Source organism: Hypanus sabinus, chromosome 4 (assembly GCF_030144855.1).
Source record: "Hypanus sabinus isolate sHypSab1 chromosome 4, sHypSab1.hap1, whole genome shotgun sequence".
NCBI classification, from domain to species: Eukaryota; Metazoa; Chordata; class Chondrichthyes; order Myliobatiformes; family Dasyatidae; genus Hypanus; species Hypanus sabinus.
In genome coordinates this window covers 54,762,116-54,775,353 of record NC_082709.1, presented here as the reverse complement: position 1 = coordinate 54,775,353, position 13,238 = coordinate 54,762,116, and the positions used below count along the sequence as shown (strand labels likewise).

Below are 13,238 nucleotides of genomic sequence, written 5' to 3'. Positions count from 1 at the left end.
CATACGTTGTGAATGTCTTCAGTGGCAGAAGTGGAGTAAAGCTGTCATCTGAGTAGCGTTGTATGGGACCAACCTCAAGGAGCAAAATCTCCGGCAGAGCAGATGATTGATGTCCCAAGAGTTATGCACACTGACGGCATCACCCAGACCTTGGCTTCATGATTGCACCTCACATTCAGAATAGAGAGTGGATTCCTTCCCCACAGTTCAGCCTTCATAGAAACATCTTCTCCAAAGTATGGACAAGGGGGGCATTCCCCTTTCTTCCTCCATACCTCCGCTTGTCCTGGCTTCCTCCACGCAGCTGTTTGAAAGCCTCCTTTCTGCCTCCAAGCTTCCTACCTGTAACCTTTTGCTGTCCCTTAGCTATAAACTTGTTCTAAAAAATGTTGGTTAAACCACTCCCCTTGGATTTGGACCTAGTATTCCTCCACTTTCAGTTTCCTTCCCTAGTAAAGGTTTTGGAATTTTTCCTTGGTGGTCCAACAAACAACAGGGAGAGTTTTAGGAGGATAATTATATTTTTCCAGGCAGTTGCTGCCTGCCAATGAACTCAGCTGTCCTAACGTATCCTGGGTTGACCACAGGACTAGCTGAACAGAACTCTCCCTGCCATTCACTGGCCATGACTGCCTTTTATTTTGTGGAAACCTGGAAATTCTTGAGCTGAAATTTATTGGAAAACCAAATATTTGGGCATTAGAGATGAAATGATGTTGCTTGAAAGCAGAGCAGAATTGGAAAGATTTTATTTTAAATATTGAAGGCAAAGATTTGTGGATCTTTCTCTTGGGATAGACTGGGGAAAATCAAATCGATTGCATTTGATGTACGTGAGGAATGAATAAAGGATGAGGAGCCTTTTCGTATTCCGTGCCTTCTGATCCAGTTGTGCACTGTTTCAGTGATTAAAACCGGGGAGACCGGGATGACAGTCTTCAGGCTTCTAACCAAACAGAGCGGATGGCTTTGGGTCCAGGCCAACGCCAAGCTGATCTACAGAGGAGGCAGACCCGACTCCATCATTTGCAAGCAGAGAGCCCTGACGTAAGTGCAGTGTCTGCAGGAGCATTTTGTTTACGTTTTCTTGCACGCAATGCTCCCAAGGGACTCGTGGCACATGCCGTGTACTCCACAAGATATTTGTTTTAGCTTGGCCATTCACTTGAACAAACCCAGACCTGCTGCTCCGGTAGTTGCTGTTCATTCTCCCGACAGCTAAACCATGTGTTCACCAAAGTCAGTCTTCATCTTGGAATGCTGGTGTTGAAAGGAGTTAGTCCTCATGGCCTTTGCTCAGTTTATGAAAGGGATTCATTCCTATGAACTTCATTAAGTGGAATTTTCCTAATTAATAAAGTTGAGCGAAATGAACTGAGTATTTTGATACCATAAGACATAGGAAGAAAATGAGGTAATTCAGCCCATTGAGTTTTCTCTGGCATTCAGCTATTGCTGATTTATATTCCCGCTCAACTTCATTCCCCTGCCTTCTCCCTGTAACGTCTGATGCCCTTACTAATCAAGAACCTATCAGCCTCTGCTTTAAATATACCCAATCACTTGATCTCCACAGCTGTAATGAATTCCACAGATTCACCACCCTCTGGCTAAAGAATTCCCTCCACATCTCTGTACTAAAGGAATGTTCTTGTATTCTGATACTGTGCCCTCTGATCCTAGATTCTCCCACTATTGGAAGTATCCTCTCTACATCCACTCTACTTAGACACTTTTCACTGCCTCTGATAGAGAGATCAATTCACTACGTTTGGACCAAGGCATAATTGAAATCTGGAACTGAGTGATCCTATTGAAACTAATTGAACATAAATAAACAGATTGCTAGTGAGTTGTTTAACATGTTTGGAATAACCATGTTTGGGATGCTTTGGAATAGAATGGCGGAGCAGTAATTAAACAAATTGGATTTGCCCTAAATTTTCCGCACAGGGCAAAGGGCATGACGTACATTCACGTTCACGACGTACATTTTTACTACATTTGACCAACTTGGCTAAAGGGCTGAAGCAAGCTGCTTTTAGTGCTCAAGATCGGTGCATAGTCTATTACAGAACAACTTATTTGTATTAGGATTGCAGGGTCAAATAAACTGAGGTATGGAAAGTAGGGCATTATTTATTATAACAAAGGTTAGCTTAAATTGAAGACCAGTCCCTCAATCTTTGTAAGTTAAGGAATTGCATACAAAGTAATTTCAGAAATTCTTTTTGCTTTCTTTGGTTTCATCCCTTGAAGACTTTTCTATCCAAGGCCCACCCCATAGTTCTGCTGGTTGTATAACTGCTGAGTGATGGGTGATTGATAGATCAATCTCAGCAAGTCCTAATGCATTCTATATTTCTTCTGTCAGGGTGAACTGAAGGCATCGACTCTGATGGACCAGAATTAGAATCAGGAACAAAGTTCCTGTTGTTTATCACTGGTGAGGAATTCTGGAAAATCATTGGCCACTTGGATCTGTGGCCTGCCCTAAGTTACTGTAGACTCTGCAGTCTGACAATCAACCCAGTGCTCCATGTTTCCTAAGCAACCATGGCTTAAAATCTATTAGTAAGTGGAACAGCCAAGCCAGAGACAGGAAGCTTGCCCCTCCCGTGATAGCACTAAGTTTATAGTGTCAGGATAACAAGTCAGCCAGTAAGTACTGAGATGAGAAGAAATTTCTTCAATTAGGTTGGGGAATACTCATTTTAATCCTCAGAAACAGGATTCTGCATTGTCTGTTGATGCACAGTTGGCATGGAAGCTTATTAAGTGGAGGACATGGGGATATGACCAGCTGGTAGGTTTATGGCAGAAGATTAGCTATTATCGTATAGAATCGTTGAGCCTGGCTGACTCAGCCACTCCTGCTGTATCAAGAGGGAACAGTCACTTCGTTGGGATACACCAGATCTGAATCTTGACTGGTAGCCATGCACGAGTAGGGTTATTGTGAGCTGAAAATGATTTTCTTTCTCTTTATCCTCAGGAATGAAGAGGGCGAGGAGCACCTCCAGAAAAGAGCCTCGGGGCTCTTCAGTTTCGCTACAGGGGAGGCCGTTCTGTACGACAGCAGTGTGATTCATTTGGATCCATCCCTGGCTAAAGGGAAAAGCTTCAAGGTTAATAAGCTTTCTAATGGGGAGAACAGCGTGGAGATGAAAAATGGAATTGATCCTAGCTCTCTTCTGGGTGCCTTGATGACACAGAATTTATCTGCATATGTCTCACCCCATGAAACACAGTTTAACCTAGACAGAGCTTTTGCTGATGACTGTGCTGTTCTGAATGTGCCTGGGGACTTCTGTCATTTGGCCTTTGGTAGAAAGAATTCTTCTAAACTTCAGGAGGCACTCCCAGGCCAGGATGATCCTCTGGCAGCGGTTATGGATATACTGTCTGATAAGAATGCTGATGAGGACAATCTCTGCAACACTATGCAAAATCTGGATGTGGATGTGGAGCGGGCAGAGTTGGAGCGATGGGAAGAGGCGTTAATGAAAATGAACAGTAATTCTCCCATTGGTGATGATCTGAATGAGATCTTCAGCACAGATTTTATACTCTCATGTGTCGAGGACATATTGACAAAAGACAGTTCAAAAGCTGATGAATTCTCACACGCGGGTCTGGACTGCACAGAGGGAAACTCGATTGAGCCAAATCAACAAATCTCTCTTGAATCCATGGAGCAAAAGCCATTTGGATTTAATACACAAACCTCAACAGTGTCCGGCTGTCAACGTTCAATGATAGCTGGAGCCCAGTACCCAGCAATGACGGCTGCCAAGGACTCAGTGACATTTGGAAACCAGAACCCGGTGTTGGCTGGAGCCCAGAATCCAATGGTGTTTGGAGCCCAGAACCCAGTGCCATTTGGAATCCAGAACCCGGTAATGGCTGTGGCCCAGAATCCAGTTGTCTCCACCCCACAGAACACATTGATACCCACCTGTCCATCCGCAACAAGGTCTTGCACCCAGATACCTTCCTGTCAAACCACAGTGTTGGCAAACTCTCAGAAGGCAGTGGTTTCTCAGTCACCCAGCGCAACATTAGTTGGACCTCCAAATGCACATATGCCCAACCAGCACGTTGAAATCCAGCCAGGAAACCCAATTTCATTGGGACCTTTCCCACAAGACTTTGCCAGAATGAAATTTGGCAGCAACATGGTAGCTGACACACCCAACCCCACTTCGTACAGTCCACAGAGGCCTCGCAGGTCTGCTGTGCAGAAGGTGGGCTGCGGGGGTTCAGCCACTGTGCGACAAAAGCAGTTGGGGAGCATCTCACCTGCAGAGGTGCTACAAAGGGACCTGCAGCAGTCCTTACAACAGAGGCCTGAGTACTTGGGGGTAAATGGGCAACAGGAGAAGCACTTTGTAAGCGCAGCCCAGCAGCAAGCCCTGCAGTGGCCCCCAGTGCAGAGTGGGCAACGAACTTCCCTGCAGCCCTCTGCCGTGCAGGACCACATGCAGCAGCTGGTGGCACAGTCCTCCTGCATGTTGGCGCAGGCCGCCAAAGACAAGGCTCCCGCTGTGGCGAATACAGAGCAGGCCGGTGCCACGCAGCTCCTCTACAGCTGCAGTGTTGCTGTCAACCAAACGACCTCAGTAAACCCGCTGTCGTTGGGGGCCTCGCCTAGCTGCATGTTCGCCTCGTGTGAATACCAAAACCACATCCCCGTCACAAGGAACGGACTGACATTTCCCAGCGTTGGCAGCACTGCCACCATCCCGGAATACAGTAAAATTAAGATATCTCCAAACCACAGTCACTTGCAGCCAACTTGTTACTATGAGAACAAGCCATCTAATTCTGTTGTGGGCTCCTCGATCATATCCAATGGGGAACTGAGCTTTTATGAATCTACCTGTCAGTTTGAGCCAAATTTCAATGATCTGTCAGAGAACTCCATCTGTGAAATTCCAACTAGCCATGTCACCTGGAATTACACTCATCAGTTTAAGGTGAGGATCAAAAGTCCGTGCCCCTGGTAAACCACTAGTATTGAGGAATGAGTCCGTTTAAATCAAACGTTGAATCACTTGAACATGTTTCATTGTACATGTGTTGAATCCGCACAAGAATGAAGGGCAGTGTGCTACAGCATATACCAGTAGACTAGAAACATAGAAAACCTAGAGCACAATACAGGCCCTTCAGCCCACAATGCTGTGCTGAACATGTACTTACTTTAGAAATTACCTAGGGTTACCCAATGCCCTCTATTTTTCTAAGCTCCATGTATCTATTCAAGAGTCTATTAATAAAGACCCTATTGTATCTGCCTCTGCCACCATTGCCACGCACTCACCACTCTCTGTGAAAAAAAAACATATCCCTGACATCTCCTCTGTGCCTGCTTCCAAGCACCTTAAACCTGGGCCCTCTTGTGTTAGCCATTTCAGCCCTGGCTTGAGGTCCATCCATGGTAGAGTTGAGTCACGCATCATCCAGCCTCGGAAATATATTACCGTTCCTTCATTGTCACTGGGTCTAGATCAGTGGTTCCCAACGTGGGCCAATTTGATTTTTAAGGGGGGGGGGGCAATTCGAGAATGAGTTATTAACAGTGAATTTTTTCTAGTAAGTCTGTGTATGAGTGTGTGTGCGAGTTAATACATATGTGTATATACAGTATGCATACATAAAAATACTTGTGTGTATGTACATGTGTAATTGTGTATGTACTGTATATATAGTGTATCACCATCATTACAACCATCAAATGGCTTTCATAATTAAATTAATGAATTGACTGATGTAGGAAGGAACGAATGAACAAGTCCAAACGCGTAAGAAACTCGTACGAGGTCGCGCCAATGCTGCTTTTTGCAGTAGCTTTCGGTTCTTGGTGGTGTGAAGGGGTGTACATTGCGTCATCTCTTTTAAACGGTGCATCTGTCTTTGTATGCTGTAGAAACGAATCGGCATTGTTTTATTTATTTATTATTATTATTATTTTAATATCACTTAATGTTCTTTTTTTTTACAATTTCTTAGTAATTTCTTCCTTAGAACTTTAACAGTCCTTTGGTTCTTTTATTTTTCTCTTTCATGAATGCCATGTTCTTTGGAAGCTTGTTTAAACCAAGTTAATGGTCTTTTAGGCTTCCTCCAGGTGAATGGGAGTTCACTTTTTGATTAATAGGAATTATATATCACCACAGGGGGCATCAGGATTTTAGAGGTGATTAGGTGGGGCATGGCCAAAAAAAGGTTGGGAACCACTGGTCTAGATCCTGGAACTCCCTCCCCAACAGCACCTTCACCAAAAGGATCTCAGTGGCTTCAGAAAGTGACTCAGCACCACCTTCTCGGGGCAATTGGTGAAGGGCAGTAAATACTGACTTCTTGAAAAATAAGTGAAAGTCTGCAATCACTTGGCTGGGAACAAGGTCACTGCTAGTGAGATGGGGTGAAGGTTGTCATAACCAGGACATGGTTGGAAAATAAAGAATTAAATAAAACAGAAAAAAATATTTTACACACAAATGAATGGTGCAAATTTGGGCCTGTTACATTCGCAATAGTTGATGCTCAGTTTTTTAATAGAAGTTATTTGGAGAAATGGGAAAATGTTGGGCTACATTACCTCAGCACACTACTCCCTCACTGCACTACTTCCACAATGCTCCTCTCCCTCAGTTCATCACTCCCTTGATGAACCTTTCGCTCTGTACACCAAACCCAATGATGCTTTAACCCCTGCAATTAGAGCAACACTCCATCAGTTTTCCATCTCCAACACCCACAAACTCATGAAGCCAACTCTGACAGGAAATACTCCTCAAGCCAAATAAAACTTTGCAGCATCATCGGTGGTTATTCATCCTAATGTTGATAAGAAAACATGACTTCCTCGGAACTGCAAGAGATTTTGCAGATGTTGGCAATCTAGACCAACAAGCACAAAATGCTGGAGGAACTCAGCAAGTCAGGCAGCATATGTGGAGAGGAGTAAACAGTCAATGTTTCAGGCTGAGACCTTTCATCAGGGCTAGAAAAGAAGGGGAAGAAGCTGGAATAAGAATGTAGGGACAGGAAAAGGACTGGCAATTGATAGGTGAGGGAGAAGGTGGGTAGGTAGGGGAGGGAGAATGAAGAGGGAAGCTGGGAGCTGATAGGTACTCATATTTGGAGTTGGAGAGTTCCCTCTCTATTGATCTCTTGATCTTGCTTACTCTGTACTCTCTCCCTTCTGTAACTTAATAGAAGTAGAAAATAACAATGACTAATGAGAGGGAAATTGCCTCGAGTCAATGGCCTTCAAACTCTCCAGGGCTGTACCTGATAATGTGTCTTTGTTTGATGGTCCATTTTGTTTAATTTATCTTATTCTGTTAGAATACTAGCCAATGAGTATGATTAAGTGGTTCATAAATGATTTCATCCTCAAAGCCCTCAAGCACCATTTCAAATGAGGCCCAGTATTCAACCTGCCTTCCTTTACCCTCGGTTTATATCCTCTTATTCTGCCAGGACTGAATGCTTGGAAGCATTTGCCAATTTAATTTTCTACGCTCCTTTCAATGTGACATTTGATAATACTGTGTTGGGTAGAGAAGGGCTAAATGTTAGCTGTTCCCTTCAATGATGCCAGCATGATTGAAACTGTTCTGGAATATCTGAAACCTTATAAACCAGATTACAAAGTACAATTTACTCAGTGCCATGCTAATGAAAATGGTTCTCCCTGGAAGGAGAACAATTAAAACTATTTCAGTGTTGTTTCAAATTTCTCTAATGCTGATGACGTGACTTTGTGTTTCTTGGAGACCACCTTGTTCTGAAGATCAAACTTCATTTTCATGAAAGGGGAAAGGAAACTGCAGGCACTGGAAAGGAGACAACCCCTAAAGAAGCTGCAGATTCTCAGCAGGCCAGGCAGTGTCTGTGGCGAGGGAGACAGAGTCAGTGTTCCAGGTTGATGACCTCTCATTGGAACAGCACAGTTCTGAAGAAAGATCATCAGCCTGGAGTATTAACTCTGTTTCTTTCTCTGCTGACCGGCCAATTGAGTCTGCTTTTATCCCATGCTATGTTGGACTGTCCCTGAAACAACAAAACCATGGGCGTGTGCCCACTGTTCACATACATCATCATTTTTGTCCCGTTGACACCACTGACTACCTCATGAAATGTGGTTTGTCTGTAGCTTTCTGAAAATCAAAAACAAAATCTACATTAGTATGTTGACACAACACAGGCAGCCTGCTGGAATGACTGTCCTCAAATCACACTCTTCCCCCCCCCCCCCCATTAACTTTTTTGTGCTGTTTTCACCGAACCACAGACATGTCCTTCCTCCTGTCCATCCAGCCCACCATCTTTTATTTGCTTGCTCCCAATTCTGAGGTTAATTATGCTTTTCTTTCTGCCAGTGTTTCCTGACCCATGGAGCATTTCCATCCTTCTATGTTTTTACTTAAGGTTCCTTTTGCCTTTTTGTGTGGGTGTTGTGTATTTTGATCTGATAGGGTACAGTTGACTTTATACCAAAGTTATGAAAAGAATGAGGATCCTATCCATCGGAAGATCTTTACAGGTGCAATGCAAGAACATTCCTTCTACATTTTTCCCCGTTAGCAGTAGTCCGGGAGACCTTTTAGAATAAACATTAATCCATACCCCAGTGTGCTTCCTCAGACACTACCTTGAAGAAGAGCAGAGTCCTTATTCAATCAACATGTTTTCAGAAAGAGTAGATCATCTGGTCATCATCGCACTGCTTTTGAGGAGGGTAGTACTTTCAGCCCCCCTTATCCGCGAATTCAACCAACGACGAATGGTGAAAACCCGCAAGTGCTCTTCCAGCACTTGTTGTTCGAGCATGTACAGACTTTTTTTTCCTGTCATTATTCCCTAAACAATGCAGTATAACAACTATTTTACATAGCATTTTGCACTGTATTAGGTATTATAAGTAATCTAGAGATAATTTAAAGTATACGGGAGGATGTACTGGGTTATCGTGGATCAGAATAAAAAAAAATCGGAAGTTCTTTTAGTCAGAAAGTCAGAACAGGTACATCCGGTATTATTAAGCATCAGTTAGTCAAACGTTTGTCTTAGTATATAGTATATATTTTACCTTTCTTTGCATATAAAACACTTAAGAACGTATGTTTCAGTGCCGGGCTCGGGAACCGTTCCTGAGTGCGAGCCAGTGACCAATCGCTCCTGAGCGCGCTCTCCACCATGCCGGGTTGATGTGGAGGATCAAACCCCAAAACCCAATAATTAAACCACTGCGTTGCTTAGTAATAATTGTAGCTTTCATCGGGGCAGGGCCTTTCACATGCTTAATTAAAATTGTTCCGATCGTTGACCGACTGTAGCCTATCACTTTTCCATTGACCGATGGCGTTTCACCTCTTTCCAATCGCTTTATTACTTCCACTTTATTTTCAATCATGATCGTGATTATTTTCGTGAACAGAAACACTGTGGATTCAGAGCTCTGGCTCTGGTCCTACTGTCTACCGCACTGAGACAGGTTAAATAAGGTCTGGGGTTCTGCTGGGTCCTAAGGTCCACAGCATTGAGACAGGTTGAATAAGGGACTTGCGCATCCGTGTATTTTGGTATCCGCGAAGGGTCCTGGAACCAATCCCTCACAGATAAGGAGGGCCGACTGTAGTATTATTGTAGACCGGCTGACTATTGGAATTTGTATGATCTCCTGTGTCTGCATAGGTACCCCCCACATCTCAAAAACTTATTGGGTGAAAGGTTAATGGGCCACTGTATAGTTCCCCTAGTGTGCAGGTGAGCAGATCAAGAGTGGCTGGGGTGTTGATTAGAAAGTGGGGAGAATAAAATGGGTTAGAGTGGGATTAGTGTGTTTATTTTTAAAAAAATAGTTGATAATTAGCATGGACTGACAGGACCAAAGGGTCTTTTCCTGTACTGTATCCCTCGGACTCTTTGTTGCTTCTGGTGAGTGAAGGTGTGTACCTGGCCTGCTGTACTTGCTGCATTACAACACAGAATTTACGAAGTCGCTGTCATCTGTTGAGTTATTTGGAGCATCCTAGATATAAATGATGCTATATGAATGTAAGTTTTGTTCCCCTTTTACCAGCTTATTTCCTGGACATTTCATTTTATCGTTGCACATGGTTCCTGCTTGTTTACAAAATGGCTGCATCAACTGACAGATGTGTCAATCACTTGAAAGTGATTCATTGAATAAAGGATGGGATTAATGTAGGAGATTGATGGGATGGCAGAGTTTAGATGGGATGAAGCCCCTGTTTCCATGCTATATCTCTGTATGAATATGAAGATCAGGACTCTAATGAACTAAAGGGTTTGAAGTTCAAAGTATATTCATTATCGAAGTTAAGTATATGTCACCAAGTTCTACCCTAAAATTCATTTTATTTCAGGCATTCACAGTAGAACAAAGAAATACAATAGAATCAATGACAAACTACACAACCTCACCAATGAAAAACATAGACTGGCAAGCACTCAATGTGCAAAAGAAAACAAATGCGTAAATACAAAAAAAGCAAATAATAGTAATGATAATAAATAAATAATTCTGAGGTGATAAGTTGTAGAGTCCTGTCCTTGAAAGTGATTCTGTAGGTTGTGGAATGTTGAGGTGACTGAAGTTATCCACATTAATTCAGGAGCCTGATGGTTGAAGGGTAGTAACTTCCTGATCTTGTTGGTATGGGACCTAAGGCTCCTGTACCTCCTTCCCAATGGCAGCAGTGAGAAGAGAGCAAGGCCTGGATGATGGGGGTTCCTGATGATGGATGCTTATCTCTTTGTAGATGTGCTCAAGGATGGGGAGAGCTTTTCCTGTGATGGACTGGCCTGTAGCCACTACTATTTGTCATCCTCAGCAGTGCAAGTCTTTTCCATTTCGAATGTATAATTCTCTGATCCCCTTCTGTACTCAATGCATTACTTGCTTATGTTCCAGCAGGGAGAAGCTCTAAATTGAGGGAAGTAAATGTTGGATGTCCCTACTGTTCTGTTTCTTCCAAGAGCACCGAGCCATCATTGTTTGTGTTTTATCGGACTGAGGAAGGTCATCCATGATGCCTGAATGTTTGATCGTGTTTCCTATAAGCAGGACTTTCAGAAAAAGGAGAAAGTGACTAAAGATGCAGATCCTCTGTTATGCATCTCAAGCATCATATACTCCACATGTTTTGTGATTGATTTTTCTATTGCCCTGTATAAAACATTAACTTCTATATTTTTGTATCGAAAGAGATGTAAATCCTTTGCATCGATGTTTCTTGTATAGTCATGAGCTAAGCACTTCATCTTTTTTTTGACAAGATCGAAGTTTTAAAGCTCACTGCTGCTTTTTTGTCTGCTTTGTGAATGGAGAACATTTTAATGAAGGAGATGTTGAGAGGGTTGGTCCCCAAAAGCAGCCTTTCACTGAGGATATTTTAACTGATTGCTAAGTATTAATTGAAAAGCAAAGACATTTATTTTGGAGCCTAACAATCCAAGTGCAGAGGTGCGATAACAGGCAGATATAAGCCACTACCCAGGTGGATGCCGGTGAGACATTGGAGTTTGGAGTTCGCTCGGTATAGCATCTGAAGTGGAAACTTTTTTTTACGAAAAGAACAGCAGAAACATTTCAACTTTTTAAGCTATTTATATATTAAATCAGTACTTTAAAGATCAGAATTGTGTAAGACATATTGTATGAGAAAGATTGTGTTTTGATATTTCAAATGTCACAATAAAGGATTTATCTGTGGTGTAAGTTGATAAACCAGACTTTGTTCAGCCCTGTGCCAAAAAACAGTTTACTGCTACTTTTTACTGAAATGTTATGTTTTATAAATGTCTAAGCAGAGATGGCTGTTGACAAATTGTATCAGTTTGTTTAATATTAAAACACTTTTTGGGCAGTAAACCATCATTCCCAAAAAAAACTTATTACTTTATCCCCCTAATGGTTTCGCTGTTTATGTCACTAAGTTAGAGCGCAAGTCCGCCCCACTGGATACACAGTTAACATAATTTTTCTCCTCATTCCACTCTTTGTTTTTGTTGTTTTCTCTGAACTTTGTAATCTAATGGTGCATGAGGTGGAGGGCGCAGCTTCCTTGACATTCTTTGCAGGAAAATCCAAACACGCAATGCTGGCAGGCTCTTCCAGACATTGTAGGATCACAGATGTATTGCCTCTGAAGTGTTGTGAGAATGCCAGCCTCCACCACCCACAGGTAATGTGTTCAATGTTTCACCCACTCGCTAGTGAAAAGTTTCATTTCCAAAAACTCTCTTAATCTCCTTCCCCTTAAATAAGACTCTGTGGTTATGACCTCCTTGGCTAAGGAGAGAAGCTTCTCACTATTCACCCTGTTGTATTCAGATTTGCATTTTGGGAAGCCACATGTGGATAGGACTTTTCACATGAACGGTAGGACCCTGGATTGTGTTGTAGAACAGATGAACCTGGCAGTACAGAAGCATGTTTCTTGAAAAGTGGCATCACAGATACACAGGGTGGTGAAGAAGGCTTCATCAGTAAGGATTTGAGCTTAGGGATTGGGCTGCTGTGCTTCCGTTTAGACTTATGAGAGAGTTGCTGGGATTCGAGGGTCTGAGCTATGGGGGAAGGTTGAGTGAGATGGGACTTCATCTACTGGAATGCAGAAGCATGTGTGTTGACCTAGTAGAGGCATGTAAAATCATGAAGGGCATTGATGGGCTGAATGGATGCACTTTTTTTCCAGGGTTGGGGTATTAAGAATTAGAGGGCATAGGTTTATGGTGAGAGGGGAGAGATTTTTTTAAGAACCTGAGGGGTAACATGGTCACCCAGAAGGTAAGTAGTATATGGAATGAGCTGCCAGAGGAAGTAATTGAAGCAAGTGCAGCAATTTAAAAGGATCTTGCATGGGGAAAGTTTAGGGTGATAAGGGCTAAAGAGAAGCAAATGGAGCTAGCTTAGATGGAAATCTTGGTCAATGTGGACAGTAGAGAGGAAAGACCTGTTTCCACACTAACTATAAGCCCCACAAAGATTAAAAACTTGGAGATGAAGCTGCACAAATTTACTGTGTTGGTGCCAGGGATGAGGGGAGCTGTTTTATAAAGAGTTTGGGGAAATGTTATCAGCCTTTACGTTTAGATGTTTAGGGGAAGTGAGAGCCACTGGCTTACAGCTCCAGTGACCTTGGTTCAATTGTGATCTTGAATGCTGTCTGCATGGAGTTCGCATGTTCTTTCTG

At 42.8% G+C, this 13,238-nt stretch overlaps 1 protein-coding gene across 5 annotated transcripts in view; it reads left to right on the top strand.

Moving 5' to 3' along the window:
• Positions 1–11,945, top strand: part of LOC132392770 (aryl hydrocarbon receptor-like) — a 168,311-nt gene extending 156,366 nt beyond the window's left edge. For 4 of the 5 annotated variants that reach the window (XM_059967099.1, XM_059967101.1, XM_059967102.1 and 1 more), the window contains 3 exons: positions 906–1,047; positions 2,996–4,979; positions 10,955–11,945. In XM_059967099.1, the coding sequence (XP_059823082.1) occupies positions 906–1,047; positions 2,996–4,979; positions 10,955–10,975 (2,147 nt within the window). In that variant the 3' untranslated portion in view covers positions 10,976–11,945. The remainder of the gene's footprint in view (positions 1–905; positions 1,048–2,995; positions 4,980–10,954) is intronic. The other variant, XM_059967100.1, reaches the window with a different exon arrangement.
• Positions 11,946–13,238: the final 1,293 nt, after the last annotated feature.